Source organism: Sinohyriopsis cumingii, chromosome 17 (assembly GCF_028554795.1).
Source record: "Sinohyriopsis cumingii isolate HCF-2022 chromosome 17, ASM2855479v2, whole genome shotgun sequence".
Taxonomy (NCBI): Eukaryota; Metazoa; Mollusca; class Bivalvia; order Unionida; family Unionidae; genus Sinohyriopsis; species Sinohyriopsis cumingii.
Genome location: NC_142977.1, coordinates 113495876 through 113523050, shown reverse-complemented (window position 1 = coordinate 113523050; position 27175 = coordinate 113495876). Strand labels below are relative to the sequence as shown.

Sequence of the window (27175 nt, the reverse complement as noted above, 5' to 3'; positions counted from 1 at the left end):
GGGTAGTATTAGACATGTGGACACTTATAAGGAAGGGCCTGGGTAGATACTTGGACACTTTTATAAGGAAGGGCCTGGATAGTATTAGATACTTGGACACTTATAAGGAAGGGCCTGGGTAGTATTAGATACTTGGACACTTCTAAGGAAGGGCCTGGGTAGATACTTGGACACTTATAAGGAAGGGCCTGGGTAGTATTAGATACTTGGACACTTATAAGGAAGGGCCTGGATAGTATTAGATACTTGGACACTTATAAGGAAGGGCCTGGGTAGTATTAGATACTTGGACACTTACAAGGAAGGGCCTGGGTAGTATTAGATACCTGGACACTTATAAATAAGGGTCTGGGTAGTATTAGATACCTGGACACTTATAAGGAAGGTAGTATTAGATACCCAGACCTGCCTAGCCTGAGAAGTCAGTCTCAGTAAGGCAGTTGATTTTTTTCCATAAGATTGACCAGTTTTTAAGGTGTAACAAAATGTCAATAACTGCTACTGTAAAGCTGCAAAATGTAATTAAAAGTTCAACACATCGACATTAAACATTATGTTCAACTGAAAAGTTTGTAAAGTACACATATACTTTATTTACCACTAGTACAATTGCACAAACTCTATTTCCATACCCTATGCAGCTCACTGGCTTGTTGCTGTCTCTTAACTTGACATAATTCTTGGAAATTTTTTCCACTTCAAATGACGAAGGCTATCATATATCCTGCCACGAGACATACTCAAATTGGCATGTGATGTCTAATAAACGTAATTGTGTCCTTTCCAGCTGTTTGATTATTAACACTTTTCTTGAAGTTTATTTTCCTTTTCATCTTAAACATGCATTGCTTTCTGAACGCCATTTAAAAAAATTCTATAATCAACAGTTTGATCATGCAGATGCTTTGCATGAACAAATAGGTGCAGTTTAAAGTGTCTGGGTGCTGCTGTAAAGTTAGTCTGGTTCCCTGACTAATTTTACTAATTCTAAGTTGAAACCCGGATCAAAATAAAACACAGATGAACCAATTATCTGGTTTTTTCAGCAACGATCATTTTCCTGTAGTTTTTGCTAGTATGCAGTAAGTCTGTATTTTAAGGTTAATTTTCGTAAGACTTATGGCAAAATCGTAAGAGTTAGCAGGTCTGGATACCTGGATGTGTAGGTAGGGCATGGGTAGTATTAGATAGTGGACACTTGTAAGGAAGGTAATGTGGGGATAAGATCATCAATTTAAGCTTGGCAGCAAACTCACTTAGGGTTTTACATGGGCCACTTTTGGCTGCATGAACCATGCTATATCAAACTTTTGGCTGCATGATCCATGCTGTATCAAACTTTTGGCTGCATGATCCATGCTGTATCAAACTTTTGGCTGCATGATCCATGCTGTATCAAACTTCTGTCAGTTAAGTATGAATTCAAAGGATATTACATGTGAGGGCTCTGTTTCCAAAATATAATTTTTTTCCCCCTCTGTTTTAGCCCCAATTCAGATATTCTTTCACCTAATAAGTTTGTAACTATAACATACCTTGATTTCCCCTTGATTTTCAATCACTTCATAATTGAGGATTATGCTGGAATGACACCAGTACAGACCTTGAGATCATCCAGGTCATTAGAATTGTAGAATAAGGTATAGTAAGGCTAGGATCAACCTGCCTTAGGCAGTATTGGGAACACCCTAGCTCTAATGTAGGGATTTTAACTTGGAACAACAAAAAGTACATACCTTGAGATCACTCCAGGCGGGGATCAACACACCTCAGATTAAAAGTATTCCTTGAGTTCTAACTAAATTTTATTGTTTTCAAGTGAGCAACCCCAGAGAGAGGCTAGAATTTTAAACTTTTTATACATTCTGGGGAAGGTTGTTCAAACTCTACTGTAACCACTATGATACTTTTGTGTTATGTTGCTTAGAATTAGATAATATTATTTACACAAGTAGGACATTCTAGTTCTGTTGGTGGAAGAGAGAGAGATTAATGTATATATAATTTTTATATACATAAGCAAAAAATATACCCACAAGAGAGAGTTCTAGTCGAAAGCAAAAATGAGAACAACATAATTGGATTTTATGAGGTTGTTGCTCACAGACCTAGTGCAAGAACTTATTTTTTTATTTTTAAACTACATGTTAAAATCAATAAGAGCTATATTTTAATGTGCAGACATTTGATATTGTAAATAAATAGGTTTTAGTAAACTAAATATCATCCAGATCTGATATTTTCATGTGAGGACATTTCATATTATAAACAATTATAAATTTGTCCTGCTCCTGCTGTAAAGTCCTACTTCCACTCTTCATGAGCATAGGTACATGAATTTGTACTCCCACCTCCTTGTGGTGAGCATAGGTACATGAATTTGTACTCCCACCTCCTCATGGTGAGCATAGGTACATGAATTTCTACTCCCACCTCCTCATGGTGAGCATAGGTACATGAATTCCTACTCCCACCTCCTCATGGTGAGCATAGGTACATGAAATCCTACTCCCACCTCCTCATGGTGGGCGTAGAGACATGAATTCCTACTCCCACCTCCTCATGGTGGGTGTTGAGACATGAATTCCTACTCCCACCTCCTCATGGTGGGTGCAGAGACATGAATTCCTACTCCCACCTCCTCATTGTGAGCATAGAGACATGAATTCCTACTCCCACCTCTTCATAGTGAGCATAGGTACATGAATTCCTACTCCCACCTCCTCATGGTGAACATAGGTACATGAATTCCTACTCCCACCTCCTCATGGTGAGCATAGGTACATGAATTTCTACTCCCACCTCCTCATGGTGAGCATAGGTACATGAATTCCTACTCCCACCTCCTCATGTTGGGCATAAAGACATGAATTCCTACTCCCACCTCCTCATGGTGGATGTAGAGACATGAATTCCTACTCCCACCTCCTCATGGTGAGTGTAGAGACATAAATTCCTGCTCCCACCTCCTCATGGTGAGCATAGAGACATGAATTCCTACTCCCACCTCCTAATGGTGAGCATAGAGACATTAATTCCTACCCCCACCTCCTCAAGGTGGGCATAGAGACATGAATTCCTACTCCTACCTCCTCATGGTGAGCATAGATACAAGAATTCCTACTCCCACCTCCTCATGGTGGGTATAGATACATTAATTCCTACTCCCACCTCCTCATGGTGAGCATAGAGACATGAATTCTACTCCCACCTCCTCATGGTGGGCATAGAGACATGAATTCCTACTCCCACCTCCTCATGGTGGGCATAGGTACAGGATGTCTGCATAATGGAAGAGATAATCTAGGATTATATATGCTTAAATAATTTGCACAAATGTAAACTGTTCCTTTTAGCCAATGTAAACTGATTCTATGCCAAAATGTATTTCAATTTTCCTCAACTGAAAATAAACAATTCTTTCATGACTTTTTTCATATCTACTCATATTTTCTGTACACTTTCTATTAATTTTTTCAGGTTACAAATAAAGGCTGTTCAACATAAACATACATGTCACCTAGTGGAGGAAGTGTTAAAAAAAATGAAATTTTATAGTAAATTATGTTTCTCTAAAAATACTTACCCAATCACATTAATGTTGGGAATTACATCTGCCACCCACTGAATCCAGCCCTACCATAAACTTGAAAAAGTCTATACTAAAAAAAATAGACTAAGGGAAGTAATTCTTATAGATTAACCCATCCACCCTTTTCCTGCAAGGTGGCACTCTGTATAGTTGATACTGTCAATTTAACTTTTGCTGCAAACTGTCAACAGGTATCCAATAATCAGTCGATCTTATCTTTTCTGTTAGCCAACCAACAGACTGTTTTGGTGTTATGGAAAGTCAAACAATTATATTATGTAATGTATACCAAACTTGTGTGTAGTTTGATGTCATTTCAGATATTTTGTGTGAATTTGTTACTGCTTTAAACAATATGTGTTTATATTGGTACAGCCATATTGTAGCTATGCAAGTACCACTGTTCTTGTTCAAAGATTGTATCTGATTCTGTGGGAGTTCAGAGCATGCCAATTTAATAGCTTCCTTTAGCCAAGCAGTAGGAATAGACTTTTATGGTTACTGTGGACATTCTCTGTGTGCCTCAGATAGCATTCGAGGGCACATGTTGATTCTTTCACTTTTAATTTTCATGGCAGATCAATCTAGGAGGGAGAGTGAATAGTCAGTTGATGGTTGCTTAGTGATGGAAACCTGTTCTTCAAACTGAAAATAGGTTGAGTCATGAAAATGACATTGCATGTCGTTCAGAGCTTATTGCAAACTAAGCTATTAGGAAGCAAGTCTTGTATGATAACAGCTTAAACAAGGTGTAAGACAGTGGCTTGAACTTAGAAAATTTAAGCCATGTCAAGACACAAGAAAGATTTTTGGGAACAAAGTGAGTGAACACAGTCTGGATATGTCAAAACTGGACAAGTTGGAATGGGCCTTTTTGTTGCCAATGCCATCTTCTTTGTGTATCTCTTTGAGAACAGGAAGTTGGCCCTTATTATAATCAATCGATACAATTTCATGATCTCGGACACATCCAGACACATTGCCAAGAAAATTAAAGGTGCAAGAATCAATGTTTTCCGAACATGTGCCCTGGCCAGTAAGTTCAAGGTATATCAGTTTTCTCATTGAATGCACTTTGCTCATGCAGAATGGGATGATGCAAAACAAGTATTTTGAAATAATGTAGGACATAAATAAAACCACTCTCTGGTAATGCCGTACAAGGAATGAAACCAAGCAGATCTGAGATCAGATGATTGGTAATCACCACAACTGATTTGTCAGACATTATCAGCAATGCCTTTAGAGGCTTTCTACCAAAGTAAAGGCAGCACTGAGAATAACCTTCATTTCCAAAAGATTAATATCCAGTAGAGATGCTTGTAAAGGTATTCCTAAGCAGTCCTTGTCACTGTCATCAGGGCAGTAGCACTTGACTTTTTATCGATATTATAATATGGTGATCTTAATGACATAAGGGAGAGGAAACATGTAAAATGTCTGCCCCCCACATTAAACTGGCAGGAGGTCATGAAACTGAAATCTTGGTGGATGCCATCTCCAATGCATGAATGATGTTGTTGAGTGTTTTGGATGAAGATGCACCAGGCTGACACGAGTTAGAAATTCCATATCTAGATGAACAAAATGTTGAGAAAAGACAAGACCTGATTTCTCTACATTGACTATTCAACCTAAACTGTGAATGAGGATGAAGGTTGTTCGTATCATAACCAAAACCAAACTTACCAAATGTTTTTACAATGTATCATCCAGGTACGCTGCAGACACTGTGTAGGAGGACATCATAAAGAGGGATATAATGCAGTTCAATGTCTTGGTGAAAACATGGGGGCAGATATTGAGGCCCAATGAAATGGTACAAAAATTGGTACAATACTCCCTAATATATGAAGCAAAGGTATTTGCATAGTGCTGTGTGAATAGGTACAAAGAAATATGCATGTGGCAGGTTGATACTGATCACATATGGCAATGCACACGATGTTGGTGGTGGTGGTGGTGGTTCAACGATTTGTCAGCACTTGATGGGCAATACATTGCAGCCAGTGTATCTGGTGGAGGAAGAACCTAGAAAGAACCAACAACTCATGGGATTAAACTTTCTCACATACCCCTGGGATTAGAATTTCTCACATACCCATGGGATTAGAATTTCTCACATACCCACATTGATTGAGGCTGAGACTCAAACCAACATGGAAAGAATTGAGATGTCAGTGATAAGTATGGAAAGAATTGAAATGTCAGTGATAAGTATGGAAAGAATTGAGATGTCAGTGATAAGTAAAAGTAAGCACCTCAGACCACTTGGCTACCAACAGAACAATGAATATCTGTGTAGAAGCAAACTGATTGAACCTGCATAGGTATATCTCAGGTTTCAATGTCATTGGATTTTATAACCAGAAAGAGTCTGAGTAGAAATTAGTTTTCAGACTACCTGTACCAATGGCTTTATGAACAAAAGCTCTATTTTCTTCTGTAAAACATCTGCCTTAATGGAATCGCTTGGGGTTTCTGTCATGAAGGGGGACAATGCACGTGAAAGAGGCTAGATAAAAAAGACTGGGAGTGCCTCTGAAACAACATGAATCACCCAGTCATTTTCCGGAAACAGACTGATACAAGTCTGGTGAAAAAGAAGAATGGTACCCACAGCTGGGTCACCCATGGGTGGGAGGAATGGCATGTCATTGATGGCTGATGGAAGGTTTTGGGGATGAGAAATCTTGTTTTCCTCTCCCCATTCCTGCCTCAGAAAGTTTTGACCACCTATAGCTTGCTCAGTCATGAAATGTGTGCCATTGTTGAGAATACCCCTATGATGTTTCTGGCCTCGACGATCCCTTCTCTTGTGCCCTCCCTACCCCTATGATGTTTCTGGCCTCGATGATCCCTCCTCTTGTGTCCTCCCTGATGGGATCATGCAGAAGTATGGGCTTGCACTGAGGGCTGAAAGAGCTTGCTGTAGAAAGTATATTATTCATGATTCCAATGCTTGATTAGAATCACTTGTCATGGCCTAAATTGGATCTGAATTCATTGGCAATGATTTTGTTGTCTTTCTAGGGGATGAGGGCAGTATCTTGGTGTCCCCATACAGCTAATCAAAGATTCCAAAGACATATGAATACTAAGAATTTCATGCTTGATTTTTTTGAAGTGTGTCCCTTCTCTGCTGCCCTTCAAGTGCTTTCTGAAGACAGTGGACCAAATGTTTATAATCCATAATGCACACATGCTACATGTGTGTGAAAGACAGCAATTTATGCAGGCCAGGCATGTCTACAGGTGGTTCTCCATGCCATTAAAATGTCTACACTTCTTGCACTTAACTAACATCTATATAATGAAAATGATAAATAAAAAAAACAAGAGTATACAACAAACATAAAAATTGTTGAATTATGCAAATGTGCATTACTGAGATCACCTAAGAAGTGCATAATAAACTGAAATTTAACAGTGCAATACAATACACCTGTGAAAACTGCAATATAATACACCTGTGTAGACTGCAATAAAATACACCTGCTTAAACTGCAATACAGTATACCTGTGAAAATTGCAATACACCTGTGAAAACTGCAATACTATATACCTTTACAAACTGCAATACAATACACCTGTGAAAACTACAATACAATAAACCTGTGTAAACTGCAATACACCTGTGTAAACTGCAATACAATATACCTGTGAAAACTGTAATACAATATACCTTTAAAAATTGCAACACAATACACATGTGAAAACCTGTCTTACCAATTAACAACATATGGACACAGATGAATGGTAAACAGCTGCAAAGAAAAATAAATTAACTGGAATAACACAAATATTATATACACATTGTACAATGTTTTCACATACTATGTTAGTGAAAATAAATGATGGATGGTCAAAATTAAATATAAATTTCAACTGATTCTTGGAGGCACTGTTCATAGTAGCAAGCAAACATTTAATCTGGGTACGTCTGGGATGCAGATGGCCATATAGCACAAACAAAGGGAGTTAAACTGTAAGAGTTATTCCCCTGTCTATATGCTATAAAGACATAAAGTCATTTTGTGTCTTTCACAGAGGGCTGGATTCAGAAGCAGCCAAGAGAGAAACCCCAATGTTAATGTGACCGGGTAATGTATCTGATACAGAAGTAATAAAGTTTACATTTAAAATAATTTGTTTCTTACTGCATGTTTTGGGTCAATGTTACTTACCTCATGTTTTGGGTCTATGTTAAAGTCAATTCTGAAATCTGTGCCTGGCAATCTATCTGCTAATCTGTCAAAATAAGAACAAAATTAATGTATAAAAAAATGATGACTTACCAAACTTCTTTATTATCAGATTGCAGATATTACTGATGAAACATATAGCTACATTCGCAAAAATGTGAAATGAATATGTCAAATTAATTAGCTAGCTGAATAATATTAAACAGCATTATGCCTGGAGTTGGATAGGTATGTCAGGTCATCTGGTAACACTCAGGTATGTTGATTATGTCAAGTGTAATACTCAGGTAAGTTGACTAGTTTATATATTCAGGTATGTTGATTATGTCAAGTGTAATACTCAGGTAAGTTGACTAGTTTATATATTCAGGTATGTTGATTATGTCAAGTGTAATACTCAGGTAAGTTGACTAGGATATATATTCAGGTATGTTGATTATGTCAAGTGTAATACTCAGGTATGTTGACTAAGATATATATTCAGGTATGTTGATTATGTCAAGTGTAATACTCAGGTATGTTGACTAGGATATATATTCAGGTATGTTGATTATGTCAAGTGTAATACTCAGTTATGTTTACTAGTTTATATATTCAGGTATGTTGATTATGTCAAGTGTAATACTCAGTTATGTTTACTAGTTTATATATTCAGGTATGTTGATTATGTCAAGTGTAATACTCAGTTATGTTTACTAGTTTATATATTCAGGTATGTTGATTATGTCAAGTGTAATACTCAGGTAAGTTGACTAGTTTATATATTCAGGTATGTTGATTATGTCAAGTGTAATACTCAGGTAAGTTGACTAGGATATATATTCAGGTATGTTGATTATGTCAAGTGTAATACTCAGGTATGTTGACTAAGATATATATTCAGGTATGTTGATTATGTCAAGTGTAATACTCAGGTATGTTGACTAGGATATATATTCAGGTATGTTGATTATGTCAAGTGTAATACTCAGTTATGTTTACTAGTTTATATATTCAGGTATGTTGATTATGTCAAGTGTAATACTCAGGTAAGTTGACTAGGATATATATTCAGGTATGTTGATTATGTCAAGTGTAATACTCAGGTATGTTGACTAAGATATATATTCAGGTATGTTGATTATGTCAAGTGTAATACTCAGGTAAGTTGACTAGGATATATATTCAGGTATGTTGATTATGTCAAGTGTAATACTCAGGTAAGTTGACTAGGATATATATTCAGGTATGTTGATTATGTCAAGTGTAATACTCAGGTAAGTTGACTAGGATATATATTCAGGTATGTTGATTATGTCAAGTGTAATACTCAGGTATGTTGACTAAGATATATATTCAGGTATGTTGATTATGTCAAGTGTAATACTCAGGTATGTTGACTAGAATATATATTCAGGTATGTTGATTATGTCAAGTGTAATACTCAGGTATGTTGACTAGAATATATATTCAGGTATGTTGATTATGTCAAGTGTAATACTCAGGTAAGTTGACTAGGATATATATTCAGGTATGTTGATTATGTCAAGTGTAATACTCAGGTATGTTGACTAAGATATATATTCAGGTATGTTGATTATGTCAAGTGTAATACTCAGGTATGTTGACTAAGATATATATTCAGGTATGTTGATTATGTCAAGTGTAATACTCAGGTATGTTGACTAGAATATATATTCAGGTATGTTGATTATGTCAAGTGTAATACTCAGGTAAGTTGACTAGGATATATATTAAGGTATGTTGATTATGCAAAGTGGTAATACTTAGGTAAGTTAACTAGGATATATATTCAGGTATGTTGATTATGTCAAGTGGTAATACTCAAGTATGTTGACTAGGATAAATATTCAGGTATGTTGATTATGTCAAGTGTAATACTCAGGTATGTTGACTAGGATATATATATTCAGGTATGTTGATTATGTCAAGTGGTAATATTCAGGTATGTTGACTAGGATATATATATACAGGTATGTTGATTATGTCAAGTGGTAATATTCAGGTATGTTGACTAGGATATATATTCAGGTATGTTGATTATGTCAAGTGGTAATATTCAGGTATGTTGACTAGGATATATATTTAGGTATGTTGATTATGTCAAGTGGTAATATTCAAGTTTGTTGACTAGGACAGGTCAAGTGGTCGTACTCTGGTAAAATTTGGGATATGAAGGGTTTATGTGCTGGCTCCACTTTGACCAAACATTTCATTCAACATTCAATTAAAAGTTTTGAGCCTGCATAAAAATGTCAAGGTCAGGTTTACACTGAATTTTCTGAAGTTTAACAACTGAACTGTACTATTAGTGGCCTCATAAAATATACATATTACCTAAGGAAGTTTTGGATAGCAATGGAACCATATTCTTTTGGTAAACACACTGCCCTCCTGTGTATGTTTTGGATAATCATGCAATCATACTATTGTGACACACTGTTATGTATATTTAATTTGCATTGTTTGTTTGTTACTATTTTTAAATTTATCTTTGTTTTTCATTTCATTATATGCTGTGGAAAATTGTATGTTGCATTTGACCTTGTCCAAAATCAAGTTCAATTTCTACTTCACCTGAATCACTGATTTTTTAAATTATGTAAACAACTAGTACATACAAAGAGAGTTTCCCATGAGTATGGATTAACTATTAGGATTATTATCTTGTCCTGAGTCAAGGACATTGTGTTTACTACATTTTATATTCTAATTATAACGAAGATTTTTTTGGAAACATTAGGAACCTTCTAGATGGTTATTTTCCCTATTGTTTATAGTTTTGTTTTTTTCTAGAAATTATTCAATCATGATTCAAAATCTGAGCAGAATCAATTGTGTTATTGTTGTGTCCAGTATTTGATTTGAGCTGGAATTGTATTTATTCAAATTATTTATTCACTGGAAATACAAAGTGCACATCAAAAATACCATTCTTGTTCATAGAGACTTGAATTTATAGTGAATTTCAAATAACGGTATATTCTTGCATTGTATTACTGTGATCCAACAAAAGACTTAGCAAACCACCACTACACTGACCACCACTGGCACAACAACACTTCTAGTGTTGGATTTAATTTGGAATTCCACTAATGTTTATTCAGAACTATACTCATTAGGACTTGCATCTGTAATTCTAAGATTATTTGGGATTTAATTCACAATACTGTAGACAATAATAAAACCACATGTCCCATGCAGGTATATATTGACAATGATAAAACCATATGTCCCATGCAGTTGCCTATAGAATAAAACCACATGTCCCATGCAGGTTATGAACAATGATAAAACCACATGTGGCATGCAGGTACCAATAGACAATGATAAAACCATGTGGCATGCAGGTACCTATAGACAATGACAACCACATGTGGCATGCAGGTACCTACATAAAATGATGCCACATGCAGGTTATGAACAATAATAAAACCACAAGTGGTATGCAGGCATGCAGGTACCTAGGAAGGGGTATGTCCATGTCTATTGCATGTACGCTGGTGGCTGACAAGCCCTATACATGACAGGCACGTCTGTCCACAGAGGCTGAAGGAGAATGTCTGGGTTGTGGTGGGTGCTGTTTTGTTCAAAAGTGCCAGTAGCATGGTGAACTGTACGCCACCAGCTTTCACGGTCAGCAGCTTGTGATGCCCACTGGCAGTGATCAATGCCACAGGTGGTGAGGATCTTTTTCAAGGTATCTTTATATCTCTTTTGAGGTGCCCCTCTATCTCGGTGGCCAGTTGACAGCTCACCACACAGTGCGATGATCCTCCATCCTGGACATGTGCCCTGCCCAGTGAAGCAGTATCTTCATGAGCATGGCCTCAACGCTGACGATCCATGCTGGTTTTATGACTTCAGTGTTGGTGACGAAGTCACTCCAGTGGATGTTGAGGATGGTGTGGAGGCAGTGCTGATGGAAGCATTCTAGGAGGCGGATGTGGCAACTGTATGTGACCCGGGATTCGGCACCATATAGGAGGGTGGTCAATATGAGAGCTCTGTAGATGCTGATCTTTGTATCTCTCTTGAGACTAGCATTGTGCCAGACTCTTTTATAGAGTCTGCCGAAGGTGCTGTTTGCCTTGGCCAGTCTGTTGTCTATTTCTTTGTCAATCTTGGCATCAGAGGATATCACACAGCCCAGGTAGGTGAACTGGTGGACTACGTTCAGCTCTGTCTGATCAGTGAAGATGCTTGGTGGTCGATTCTCTTTCTTGGGAGCAGGCTGGTGAAGTACCTCAGTTTTCTTTAGGTTGACCTTAAGACCAAAGAGCTGGCAAGCTTCTGCAAAGCAGGATGTTACATGCTGTAAGGCAGCTTCTGTGAAGGCAGCAGCGTCTGCGAAGAGAAATTCTCTAATCAGTTTTTTCATGATTTTGGTGTGGGCATGAAGTTGAAGAGGATGCCATCAGTCTGAAATCGGATATAGATGCCATCTTTGTCACCAAGGTCTTCTGTTGCTGTTTGGAGGATAATGCTGAAGAAGATTGAGAACAGTGTGGGAGCTAAAACATTGCCCTGTTTCACACCATTTGCAATGGGGAAGGTCTGTGACAGGTCGTTAATGTTTCTGACCTGACCAAGCTGGTCTTCATGCAGTTGGATGACCATGGTAAGGAATTTAGGAGGACAGCCGAGCTTTTCAAGGATTTTTCACAGTCCAGTTCTGCTCAACATATCAAATGCCTTCGTCAGGTCAACAAATGTGATGTACAGTCCTTTGTTTTGTTCTTGGCATTTTTACTGGATCTGTCTCAGAATGAACACCATGTCAGCTGTGCCCCTATTGGCTCGGAAGCCACACTGACTCACTGAAGTATGTTCTTCTACAATGGTGATCACCAGTCTGTTTATCCCATTGTAGTTTGAGCAGTCAGACTTTTCCCCCTTGTTTTTGTACATCTGCATCTCGTAGGTCTTGTGGAAGTTTCCCTCACTCCCAGCAGCAAACAAAGAACTCGTGGAGTTTGGTGTGCAATACTAGGCCTCCTCTCTTCCATATCTCTGGTGGGATGCTATCTTTTCCTGCAGTTGTTCTATGGCTTTTACAGTCTCTTGCAGTGTGGGTGCCTCATCGAGTTCCATCTTAGGTGGCTGTTATGGCATGTGATCAATAGCTGCCTCCTGGACTGTATGGCTAGTGCTGAAAAGGGTGTGGAAGTGCTCTGACCAGCGGTTCAAGACAGATTCCCTGTCAGTGAGTAGCTCTTGGCCATATGCACTCCGTAGGGTGCTCTGTATTTGGAAGAAAGGACCATACACTGATTTCAGCACTTCATAGAACCCTTTGTACCTATAGACAATGATAAAATGACATGTGGCATGCAGGTACCTATAGACAATGAGAAAACCACATGTGCCATCCATGTACCTATACAATAAAACCACATGTCCCATTCATGTTATGAACAATGATAAAACGACATGTGGCATGCATGTACCTATAGACAATGATAAAATGACATGTGGCATGCAGGTACCTATAGACAATGATAAAACGACATGTGGCATGCATGTACCTATAGACAATGACAAAATGACATGTGGCATGCAGGTACCTATAGACAATGATAAAACGACATGTGGCATGCATGTACCTATAGACAATGATAAAATGACGTGGCATGCAGGTATCTATAGACAATGATAAAATGACATGTGGCATGAATCTAATAATGGACAAAGGATAAACCACATGTTCCATTCATGTACAGATGGAACAGGATAAAACCACATATACCAGTAATGTACGTTGGACACTGATAATACCACATATCCCATAAACATTCACGATTGGGCAGAGAAAATATGCAGTTTGGTTGACCAACGTTATATAGAAACTGTACTTACTTTTTGACAAGAGGGTAGCTGAGAACAAATCCAGCAGCAGGATCAGGGTATGTGAAAAGCTTGGGATCTGTGAAGTGGTGGATAATTGTTGGCTCTTGATCCCTCAAAGGCTTGCCTAAAAATAAATCCTGCCAACAAAGAAAGACGAGTCAGCAAATATCAACTTACACATTATACTGCATGAAAATTTATAGGAATCTTATTAATGATTGTTTGTTATATAAAGTCTTCATGTACATTATTCACTATGTATATTTTCATACAAACTGTACATATGATTCTTCATTTACGTTATTCAATATGTATATTTTACAAATTAGATAATTCTCTCATTTAGGATAGTGTTCATTTGAAGATATCTGTGGGTTAAAACACATTATTGGCCTTATCAGCAAAGAGCCAACTGCCTTTCCCAAAAAAAAACAGTCTGTAAGGTTTTGTATCAACAATAATTTATTTTAATTAATCGTGTATAACTTGCATATTGTCATTCACATAATATCTTGAAAATTATGCTTAATATTTTTACCTATAATTATTTTGCATTCAAAAGATATGATTAACAAAGGACCCTCTTTTGATGAGCTAGCCTTTAACTGGCACATAAGAGCCCCTTTTTGCAGAGCTGGCCTTTAATTTGCCCAAAATAGCTCCTTTTTTGCAGAGCTGGTCTTTTTAATTTGCCCACAAGAGCCCCTTTTGTTGGGTCAACATTTTACCTAGCTGGATTGATAATAAGAGACCCTTTTATGTGGAGTCCATCTTTATTATAGCTGGAATGTAAACTAGTTGAACACTGAGCTTAACCTAAATAACATGACTTTATTCAATGGCATGGACAGATGTACTTATGGACATGCACATGGTGGACTGATGGACAGATGTACTGATGGTCAAGCTACCAATTGTTGAAATGTCTTGTTCCAAAATACATTCTATTTTATAACTGACCCACTAATAACACTGGCAACAAACTAAGAGCATAATACTTGCACCTGACCCACTAGTAATAACAATGGCAACAAACTAAGAGCATAATACTTGCACCTGACCCACTAATAATAACAATGGCAACAAACTAAGAGCATAATACTTGCACCTGACCCACTAATAATAACACTGGCAACAAACTAAGAGTATAACACTTGCACCTGACCCACTAATAACACTGGCAACAAACTAAGAGTATAATACTTGCATCTGACTCACTAAAAACACTGGCAACAAACTAAGAGCATAATACTTGCACCTGACCCACTAATAATAACAATGGCAACAAACTAAGAGCATAATATTTGCATCTGACTCACTAAAAACACTGGCAACAAACTAAGAGCATAATACTTGCATCTGACTCACTAAAAACACTGGCAACAAACTAAGAGCATAATACTTGCATCAAAAAGTCAATAGTCAAGACCCTGATTGCCTGAGCAGTTACAAAGCTGAATGCACAACCAGTTATTCAACATGTCAAAGGGATCAGGATGAGGTGATGTCTGTCCTTAGACAATTGCACACTGACTGCTTTCTTTTAGCAAAACACTTTACACGTATACTTCAAAAGCCAAGGCAAACTTTATGAGGTCAACCAACCAAGTAAATTGAGTTTCATCTGACCTTTCCCATCCCATTTCATGACTTTTGACAAGAAAACCAATTTTTTTAATATTATTGAATGTTTTTTTTATTGATACATTACCCCATTATAATATCTTTGGGAGAAACATAACCTTGTAAATCCAGCCCTCCCAGGCTAAACAGCTATCTGCCAACCAAGGTGGCAATTGGACAGAGTGATCTCCCCTTGGCAAAGAGATTGGTGCCAAATCCTATGAAATTGTCAGTTACTACTGGAGCTGAAGGCACGCTGTCTTTATCGATGTAATTGAATAGAGGTTGGGAGGGTATATGTGTATTATGATTGGGTAGGTATTATTGAAGAGACAATTTACTATAAAGAATTGGTTTATTCTTCAAATACATTAACCAATCATAATACCTTAGGAGAATATGTAGGAGGTGGAGGGACTGAGATACATCCCCTTACCCAGGAGTGACCATCTCTGGTCCCCTAAGGTATGTGAGACAGCTTCTAGATAACTTGACTGGAAAAGACTCTGTCTGTCAGGCAGCAATTTCAAAGAGGAAAAATAAAGTTCCCTCTTGCAAATCCAGTGGAAGTCATGAAGCTGTCAATGATTTGGAATTGTAACCTTTTGTACCATAGGTAAGGGTTTCTCCTAACATGTGAGCCAATAAGCAGGATAGATAGCCATCTTTACTCAGGATAAAAATATTTATATTGATATATCATCCTTCTCCTCTTGAAAGTACAATTAGGAGTGATCTCCCTTGATGCAATGGCTCTACACTTTGCACTGGGTCCTGTTGATGATCTTGAGATAAAGTGTCCAGAATAGACAGGAATTATTGTAAATATCTGATTCCTCATGGATGGAAGCCTGTTTTTGGTAATGAAAGCATGGAGCTTCATGAGTGATATTGATCCATCATGTTGGTAATGCACGTAGATGGGTCCTTCAATAAGATATGTAGTTTGCCTGCTGATTACCAATTCAGTAAGGAGGAGGCAGGACTTATATGAACTAATTAAGCTCTTAAGATCACTTCAAACTGCCTGGTTAACACCAATGATAACTTTCGCTTGGGCAATTGACCAGTGTCATTGGCCAGGTGTGTCATTGGCCAGGTGAAATCCAAATGAATAGAACATCAGATAGGTCTTTGATTTGTCTGATATCCTCTTCTCCATGATAGCACAGTATGCCAGTGATCTTGGCACTGTAGTCTGATATCTTCTCTTCCATGATAGCAATGAATGCCAGTGATCTTGGCACCATAGTTTAACTGTAATTGGTGCTAACTGTTTCTTGTTGAAGAGTCATATAAAGTTAGCTACTGAGGTATGGATGCCTACATTTGTCTTGTCAGTGAGAGGTTTATATACACCTTTGTCGATGGTGTCACCAGTGAAGCCTGTACTGCCACAAGTTAAGTCATGTGATAATCATATTTCACAATCTATTTGTTGCAGCATCCAGACTTTGAATTAAAACATTGTTTTGCAGCTGGGATTTGGCTTAATGGCAGATAAAGCATAATTATTGAGATATAGGTTTTAATGAGGGATACAAACAATGTTATAACCAGAAAACTTATCATCATCCTAGAGTCAGAGATGTTCTTGTTGACAAGGAGATTGAGAACGAAATGAGGTTAACATGTGAAATCATATCTTGCTCCTAAAATATAACTCATCTGCTGCCTGTAACCTGTTGTACATGAATCACAGAACTTATGGAAGCTGTTTGAGTGGATGCTTGAAAATCCACCTCTTGCAGTCCACAGTGAATATGCCCTGTCTCCACAATGGATGGCGTTAGGGCCCATTGCTGCATTCCATCACAAACCCATGAGCAGAATAGAGTTGACTGAATGTACTTAGGTTGAGGACCAACTGATAAGTGCTGCATTGCAGCTGAAATATCTCTGGCCAAAGGCTTAGCAGGTGTGCTGAACATGATACTGAGTCTCCAGGAAACTTGTTGGGTCCCTATGTTGTCATGGTAAATCATCACCATTCAGCCACAGATTATTGGATACTTCTCCCTACTGGGGTCTGAGATAAGGCTTGAATGGGGGCCTGCATGCATGTCATTTGAGATAGAGATGGTCTCCTGGAACAATAGTGATTATCGATCAATGAAAACTTCTGGTAAATGCTAACAGTGACTGACAACCCTATGACTCTTCCACTTAGTTTGGGAGTTGTAGGATTGTTTCCCAGTGGCATGTGCTCTAGGGAAAATTGCAAATACCTCCAAAATATCTGAGACTGAAAGAGATGATGGCATGTTGCAAATTCCATCAATCTGATCATTAAAGACAAGAATAGATTTTGAAGGTCGCAAGCATAGCTTAGGCCCTGATTGTTCTGTCAGGTGGAGGTACAGAGTATTGAATTTTTTGCCAATTGTTACAAGTTTATAGCTCCTATTATGGCTATAGTAACACCTCTGTTATAAAGTGGACCATTATATGAATATGCTCATGTTTATTCTGATGAGATTCAGGGTGGGAGAATGTAAGCTGAATTACTGCCTATTAAGGATCATTATAAATATTAGATATAAGCTTGATCCCATGGTAATATTAGATATAAGCTTGATCCCATGGTAATATTAGATATAAGCTTGATCACATGGCAATATTAGATATAAGCTTGATCCCATGGTAATATTAGATATAAGCTTGATCCCATGGTAATATCAGATATAAGCTTGATCCCATGGTAATATTAGATATAAGCTTGATCACATGGTAATATAAGATATAAGCTTGATCCCATGGTAATATTAGATATAAGCTTGATCCCATGGTAATATTAGATATAAGCTTGATCACATGGCAATATTAGATATAAGCTTGATCCCATGGTAATATTAGATATAAGCTTGATCCCATGGTAATATTAGATATAAGCTTGATCCCATGGTAATGATGTTTTGAGTCAACTCATGGGTATCCAAATGGAAAACAGAGACAGCATTTGTGATAAAATACATCTGTAGATGTAACTTGTAACTGGTGATGTGTCAGTAACTTTTCAGATTGTGGAAGCAATTGAAAGCAGAATCTTCTATAGATAATTTTCACCTGATATCGGATCTGTAGGCGTGGCAGGTGATGTAGAGAAACGGGAATAGAAATCCAATGGGATTGGACAGGGAACTTCAGTCCAAGCCTCCAAGGTGGAGCTTCACTCATCCAAGTAAGATCTAATAACGATGTGGGAACCTGAATGCCAGTTTTGTCATTGACAGATTTAGGTAGTGAAGTCAACGTCTTCTGCACTACCTCCAAAGAAGTTGGAGAAGAATGTTGATGATGGCAGCCTGCAACACTTTATCACTTATGAGATAATGTTACCTGCCAGAAAAAGGTCCAATGATGAACTATACAGGTAAAATCAGTAATGCATCACATATAAGGCTATACTATAGATGTAAGAGAACATAATATAGAAACTGTTATGTATCCTGACTCAGGCAAAAATTAAAAGCAATATTATATGAGTTTCTATATCACACACCAGACATGCATTTATAGTAATGTGATGGGACGCCATTGCAACCCATGCAGTTATGTACCAAAGGCACCTAATTGCATTATGCTGGCAAAGTGAAACACAGAAAGTGGGGAAACTTTATCATTAGCATAAGGAAGACATTTATAGCTAGAGTTTACTTCCCTTCAAAGGTGAGACTCCTTCCAACATTTTTGAGGTAGAAAACTTCCAAACCGCTTGTATGGATTTTGCGAGGCCACTCTGCTGTAGAAAGCATTATGCTCGGCATAAGTAGAAGTAGCAACTAACAATGTCACGGGATTTGATGCAAACCACTGTGCCAAGGGGAAATCACTCTGGCTAACCACCACCTAGGTGGGCAGAAAACTTTAAGCTGATAGTTTTTAGCCTGGAAGGGCTGCATTTTCAAGGTAGTAGTAGTTCACCCTAAGGTATTATGAATGTGTAATGTATTTAAAGAAGAAATGTCAAAATATCTAAAATGGGTTATGAAAAGTTAGAGGTAACATGGACTATCTGCTAAGTGAATTGTTACTTTTGGGGTAATCACTGGGGTAATGACTGTATATAAATTTGACTTTATTAGTTATTTTCTGTTTCAATGAATAAACTTTGAATGGCAAATGTGTTCTGTTATATTTGGGTGCTTGATATTTTTGATCTAATGTTGAAAGCATTTAGTTAACAATAACACTGACAGGATACATCAATAAAACAATAACACTGACAGGATACAGCAATAAAGAGCATGATCATGTGATTTGAAAATTTTAAAACATTATTGTTAGTAAAATAATTATATTATTAAAGCACTAAAGCATTTGCCTGAATTTTGAGTTTGCATTAATTTTGTTACTTTTCATGTCTTTCATTTATGTCAATGCACTGTAGTAAATATTTGCATGTCAGGCTTAGCTGTAGAACATACACATGGTGGATAGATGGACTGATGGACATACTCTAAGTGGACACATGTATGGACATAATGATGGACATATGCATATGGTGCATAAGTGTGTGACCTCATACATTATGGATTGATTTAGGAATATGGGCACAAACATGATTTGTAGTCCCTGTGTTTTTTTCTCCAGAACTTTTTGAGGAATTTTGATGCACTTCCAAAAGTCTTCAAAGTGAATCTTTTCTTATAGAAATTGAACTTCTTTGTATATTATTTAACATTGCATACATGAATCCAAAGAAAAAAGAAGGAACTAAATAACATGTCACAACAGCAAAGGGACAATACTCCATCAAATTAGTACATATCATGTGTCATTGGATCCACCAAGTTTTATTACATTTGTTTTATTTACTATTTTTTTAAAAGAGGCAAATAACATAAATTCAGAATTAAAAGGAATATAATTTTATTTAGATTTAACATCTTCTATTCCCTTGGAAAAATTCAAGTAGTTACAGAAACATTTCAAGGACTTTCAAGGACAAAGCAACTTCTTCAAAACTCAAGGAGTTTTCAAGGTAACTCCTCACATTCAAAGACCTTTCAGAGTTGTAAAACCATCACACAAAGTACTGATTTTAATCTTTCTCAGTGTATTTGAGAATAATTTGATATGTACAGTAAATGTACCTGACTGGAGTTAAATTGCTGCAGAAGTCTTCTAAGTTTTGGAAGATCAATGCGAGTTTCTTCTTCACAAATGAAAAACCATGATTTCTTGGAAAACTTCTCAGAAAAACTAAAAATACAAATAACATTTAAATCAAGTCTGTAATCTAGATTAATAAAAATTCACAAGAAACAAACTCAATGTCTCATCTTTTATCTGTGCAATGATGTACTCTACATGAATGTCAAAATCTTAAATATTCACTTGTGAAACATACACCTGCATAATATACACCTATAAACATACTCTTGTAAACACCCCCCTGTACAACACATACCTGTAAACTACAGGTATACATGGGTACTTTTTTGCGATGATACATACCTTGATACTTTTTCAATGTATCGGTGCGTCAATAGTTTCAATCAGTAAGGAATGTATCGAAATTCCCAAGGAATCCTGTTATGACTTAAATGGTATTTTTATTATTGATCACAAAACAATTCAACCAATTAGCTGTCTTTTTACGAAATGGTTGTATCTGTCACAAATCAATGGTAAATATTACCAATATAGTTTTATTACATACAAATCAATAGTGAATATTACCAATATAGTTTTATTACATACCCATTTATTCTTACATGGCTGATCTGGCACTCAATATGGATGTACAGTCTGTGATTCTGTATTGTATAACTAACATTTTCGTATCACATATGGATGTACAGTCTGTGATTCTGTATTGTATAACTAACATTTTCGTATCACATATGATGTAGTCTGTGATTCTGTATTGTATAACTAACATTTTCGTATCAAATATGGATGCACAGTCTGTGATTCTGTATTGTATAACTAACATTTTCGTATCACAAATGGATGTACAGTCTGTGATTCTGTATTGTATAACTAACATTTTCGTATCACATATGATATACAGTCTGTGATTCTGTATTGTATAACTAACATTTCTGTATCACATATGATGTACAGTCTGTGATTCTGTATTGTATAAATAACATTTTCGTATCACACATGGATGTACAGTCTGTGATTCTGTATTGTATAACTAACATTTTCATATCACATATGGATGTACAGTCTGTGATTCTGTATTGTATAACTAACATTTTCATATCACATATGGATGTACAGTCTGTGATTCTGTATTGTATAACTAACATTTTCGTATTGCACACCCAGTGTAGAACTAATTTTACAAATGGAAATATTACCTCTGAGAAATTAGAGTAAGGTGAGGTTGACAACAATATTTTGAACTAAATGCTTGACAATGAGATCTCATATGAAGCTGGTGTTTCCAAATGATACCAAACATGACAGAGTGCAGTGGTCAAAGAAAAACTATTTTCGACACAGGCCCCAGGCAGATGACTTAAAAATCACAAAAGCCCTGACTGAAATTCCACAAGCCAGTTCTACAATTTCCACATGCCCAAAATTTTCCCTTTCTTTAATACTGTCACACAACATTGCATTAGCTACAATTCAAATATAAATTCAATAGGGCTCAAACGGGTTTAAAGGTAATGCAAGTGTCATTAGTGCTTATCGCTATGATGGCATGCTTCACCAAGTAAAACTCCATCAACCAAAAGTTTTGAAATTTGTTTTTGTTGGGCTTAGCTTATAGCTAATCTAGATCGGCTTCAAAAATAAATTACACTTGAACACAATTCTGAAATCATCATGCTTTGCATTCTATATATGCAGTAAAATCTGACATCAAAGAAATGTTGCTGCTGTTCAAAAACTTGTCAAAATCATAAAACATAAGGCTTAAACATTCTCATTCAAGGCAATAATGTCTAATAACTTTTATTCTTGTACACGCTTTTAGCATCTCTTTGATTTACCTACAATGGGGGGAGGGGACCCCGAGTGACCAAGTGGTCTAAAGTGCTCTCCGTTACTGATCACTACCATCTCACCTCTGTCTGTGTGGGTTCGAGTCTCAGATTCAGCCAATGTGGGTACGTGAGAAAGCTCGCCAGTAGCTTCTCATGGGTCGTTGGTTCTTTCTGGGGTTTTCCTCCACCATTAATACTGACCGCCATGTATAGCCTATCGTGTGCTGAAAAATGGCGTTAAACCCTACAACAACAACCTACAATGGGTTGTTCCACTTCCTGATCTTACCTATGTAAATTACCACAATGGGCTCACCCACTGCAGCTTTCAAACACTTCTCACTAGCTATTGTCAGCCAATTAAGTACTATGTGAAATGGTGGTTTATACCTGACCTCTTTGCCTTTAAATTTTGCTATTTTAAACTGCCCAAGGGATATTTTTACATCAGCTCCAATCATGACTATTTACCATTTATACATCCTACATGTAACAGGCATATACTGAAAGTGGTTGATTTTTTTTTTTATTTTTTTTTCTAAGATTATTGAAAATTGTGTTTTCTCGAAACACGACTGCATCAGGGGGTTTGGGAGTTCAAAATTGCTATTTTAGCATGACATGCCATGCTTCAATCCAATTAAAATCAATCTCAATTTCACGTGGGACAGTGATGGTCTGATTTAAACTGCACTGTGTTATGGCAGTATGTCAACATCTTAAAAATACAATTACACATTTCATCAGCGTGATAAAAGTTTCCTCTGGCAAATTAAACATTTTTTTAATATACCCCATGGGCATGAGTTTAAGTACCAATTAAAAATTATTTTCATAAACCTCAAAAACTGACACTCAAGAAAATAAAAAAATTTATGGTAGCCAAGATTCATAAAACCATGGTTACTGCATGACGATCATTAGCAGAAAGGAACCTCACTTTTAATGAGTTTCCTGACTTACTTACTATTAATATTCACTTGAGACCACCACAAAAACACACAAATGTAAATACATGTCTCTGAACAATAACTGATTCTAAAACAGGTGATTTCTCAACAACCAATCGAAAGTACTTACATCTGATGTGATTCTCAACAACCCATTGAAAGTACTTACATATGATGTGATTTCTCAACAACCCATTGAAAGTACTTACATCTGATGTGATTTCTCAACAACCAATTGAAAGTACTTACATCTGATGTGATTTCTCAACAACCAATTGAAAAGTACTTACATCTGAGGTGATTTCTCAAAAACCAATTGAAAAGTACTTACATCTGATGTGATTTCTCAACAACCCATGGAAAAGTACTTACATCTGATGTGATTTCTCAACAACCAATTGAAAAGTACTTACATCTGATGTGATCTTTATACTTACGTTGTTAAAAGAGGAAATAATGTCCAAGTCCCAATATCTGACCACTTTCTATGACTCAGATACAGTAAGGGTCGATTCTCCTGTAAACAAAAATCTCAGTTATCTTTCACCAAAGTAACTAGAAATTGAACCCATCATAATGATCTGCTCATAGTCTGCCACATCCATTGCCACGTCTTTACTTAACTCATTCCCCTTGTCCCAACCAAACTCATTCTGCTCTTCCCTGCTAACCCATTCCCCTCATCCATATCACACCCAGTCCTCTCATCTCCTCCACACCCAGTCCCCTCTTCCCAAGCAGATCCATTCCCCTCATCCCTACCACACCCATTCACCTCAGCCCCTCCCCCATTCATCCCCTCTTCCCCACCAGACCCATTCCCCTCTTCCCTACCACACCCATTCCTCTCATCCTCTCCACACCCATCCCCTCTTCCCCACTAGACCCATTCCCCTCTTCCCCACCAGACCCATTCCCTTCTTCCCTACCAAACTCACAAACCTTCTCAAGGTGTTTTATTTGGTCCATAAAATGTTTTTGAAAGGCTTTGGCTCTGTTGGCATGGTAACCTTCTGACTGAGTCAGGGCAACAAACACAATGTTAGCCAGTGAGTTATCTGAAAAAAGAACAAAGAGCCATTCAACTCCATGTCTCAAATTATATCTCTAATTGATGCAAAATTTCTACTCTGCAACTTGTATTGAATTAAAATGGGTATTCTATATTTCTACTCTGCAACTTGTATTGAATTAAAATGGGTATTCTGTATTTCTACTCTGCAACTTGTACTGAATTAAAATCGTTATTCTGTATTTCTACTCTGCAACGTGTATTGAATTAAAATAGTTATTCTGTATTTCTACTCTGCAACTTGTATTGAATTAAAATGGTTATTCTGTATTTCTACTCTGCAACTTGTATTGAATTAAAATGGGTATTCTGTATTTCTACTCTGTAACTGTATTGAATTAAAATGGTTATTCTGTATTTCTACTCTGCAACTTGTATTGAATTAAAATGGGTATTCTGTATTTCTACTCTGCAACTTGTATTGAATTAAAATGGGTATTCTGTATTTCTACTCTGCAACTTGTACTGAATTAAAATGGGTATTCTGTATTTCTACTCTGCAACTTGTACTGAATTAAAATGGGTATTCTGTATTTCTACTCTGCAACTTGTATTGAATTAAAATGGGTATTCTGTATTTCTACTCTGTAACTTGTATTGAATTAAAATGGGTATTCTGTATTTCTACTCTGTAACTTGTATTGCATTAAAATGGGTATTCTGTATTGCTACTCTGTAACTTGTATTGCATTAAAATGGGTATTCTGTATTGTTACTCTGTAACTTGTAATGAATTAAAATGGGTATTCTGTATTGCTACTCTGTAACTTGTATTGAATTAAAATGGGTATTCTGTATTTCTACTCTGCAACTTGTATTGAATTAAAATGGGTATTCTGTATTTCTACTCTGCAACTTGTATTGAATTAAAATGGGTATTCTGTATTTCTACTCTGCAACTTGTATTGAATTAAAATGGGTATTCTGTATTTCTACTCTGCAACTTGTATTGAATTAAAATGGCTATTCTGTATTTCTACTCTGCAACTTGTATTGAATTAAAATGGCTATTCTGTATTTCTACTCTGCAACTTGTATTGAATTAAAATGGCTATTCTGTATTTCTACTCTGCAACTTGTATTAAAATGGGTATTCTGTATTTCTACTCTGTAACTTGTATTGAATAAAAACGGCTATTCTGTATTTCTACTCTGCAACTTGTATTGAATTAAAATGGGCATTCTGTATTTCTACTCTGCAACTTGAATTGAATTAAAATGGGCATTCTGTATTTCTACTCTGCAACTTGAATTGAATTAAAATGGGTATTCTGTATTTCTACTCTGCAACTTGTATTAAAATGGGTATTCTGCATTTCTACTCTGTAACTTGTATTGAATAAAAATGGCTATTCTGTATTTCTACTCTGCAACTTGTATTGAATTAAAATGGGCATTCTGTATTTCTACTCTGCAACTTGAATTAAAATGGGCATTCTGTATTTCTACTCTGCAACTTGAATTGAATTAAAATGGGTATTCTGTATTTCTACTCTGTAACTTGTATTGAATTAAAATGGTTATTCTGTATTTCTACTCTGTAACTTGTATTGAATTAAAATGGGTATTCTGTATTTCTACTCTGTAACTTGTATTGAATTAAAATGGTTATTCTGTATTTCTACTCTGTAACTTGTATTGAATTAAAATGGTTATTCTGTATTTCTACTCTGTAACTTGTATTGAATTAAAATGGGTATTCTGTATTTCTACTCTGCAACTTGTGTTGAATTAAAATGGTTATTCTGTATTTCTGCTCTGCAACTTGTATTGAATTAAAATGGGTGTTCTATATTTCTACTCTGCAACTTGTATTGAATTAAAATGCGTATTCTGTATTTCTACTCTGCAACTTATATTGAATTAAAATGGGTATTATGTATTTCTACTCTGCAACTTGTATTGAATTAAAATGGGTATTCTGTATTTCTACTCTGCAACTTGTATTGAAAATGCATATTCTGTATTTCTACTCTGCAACTTGTATTGAATTAAAATGGGTATTCTGTATTTCTACTCTGCAACTTATATTGAATTAAAATACATATTCTGTATTTCTACTCTGCAACTTGTATTGAATTAAAATGGGTATTCTGTATTTCTACTCTGCAACTTGCATTGAATTAAAATGGTTATTCTGTATTTCTACTCTGCAACTTGTATTGAATTAAAATGCGTATTCTGTATTTCTACTCTGTAACTTGTATTGAATTAAAATGGGTATTCTGTATTTCTTCTTATTTCTTTAATTGCAACTGTTCTATGGTAAACATTTTCATTCTTTATTGTCCAGATGCTTCCAACACAACCCTACCCTTCATTTTGCATCAGCAAATGATTAATATTAAATAAATTTACATTTCCTTAAGCACTGTATGCAGACATATCCTAAATGTAAGACTTGAGACATGTACATATTTTATGCAGACATATCCTAAGTGTAAGACTTGATATATTTACTTAAGTACTGTATGTAGACACTTCCTTAGTGTAAGACCAGAGACATTTACTTAAGTACTGTATGCAGAGATATCCTAAGTGTAAGACTTGGGACATTTATTCATCTACTGTAAGACTTGGGTCATTTACTTAAGTACTGTAAGCAGAGATATCCTAAGTGTAAGACTTGGGTCATTTACTTAAGTACTGTATGCAGAGATATCCTTAGTGTAAGGTATATCAAGTTTCCTACCATTTTCCAAATTTTCTAGCTTCTTTATAGATTCTTCAAATTCATCACAATATCCATTCCGTACTAAGGCTGAAAAAAATGTAATACATTTCATTTCTTTATTTTAATCTTAGATATATAAACATTTAAATATACTACTCTTCCAGTCTTGCACAAAGGTTTCATTCTTTTATGAAGGAAAAAAAATATTTTCAGCAAAAGAAATCAAACATGTGCATCTAGATTCCTTTTTCTGTTTGTA

At 36.3% G+C, this 27175-nt stretch overlaps 1 protein-coding gene across 1 annotated transcript in view; it reads right to left on the bottom strand.

Annotated features, from left to right (window-relative positions):
* LOC149779689 (beta-1,3-glucosyltransferase-like) overlaps positions 1 to 27175 on the bottom strand; it is a 61097-nt gene that overhangs the window by 30497 nt on the left and 3425 nt on the right. Inside the window, exons 2-7 of the mRNA XM_089940534.1 lie at positions 26935 to 27003; positions 24113 to 24228; positions 23608 to 23687; positions 20367 to 20475; positions 13657 to 13784; positions 7780 to 7843 (exon numbers count right to left, since the gene is read on the bottom strand). Of these exons, the coding sequence (XP_089796660.1) occupies positions 7780 to 7843; positions 13657 to 13784; positions 20367 to 20475; positions 23608 to 23687; positions 24113 to 24228; positions 26935 to 27003 (566 nt within the window). The remainder of the gene's footprint in view (positions 1 to 7779; positions 7844 to 13656; positions 13785 to 20366; positions 20476 to 23607; positions 23688 to 24112; positions 24229 to 26934; positions 27004 to 27175) is intronic.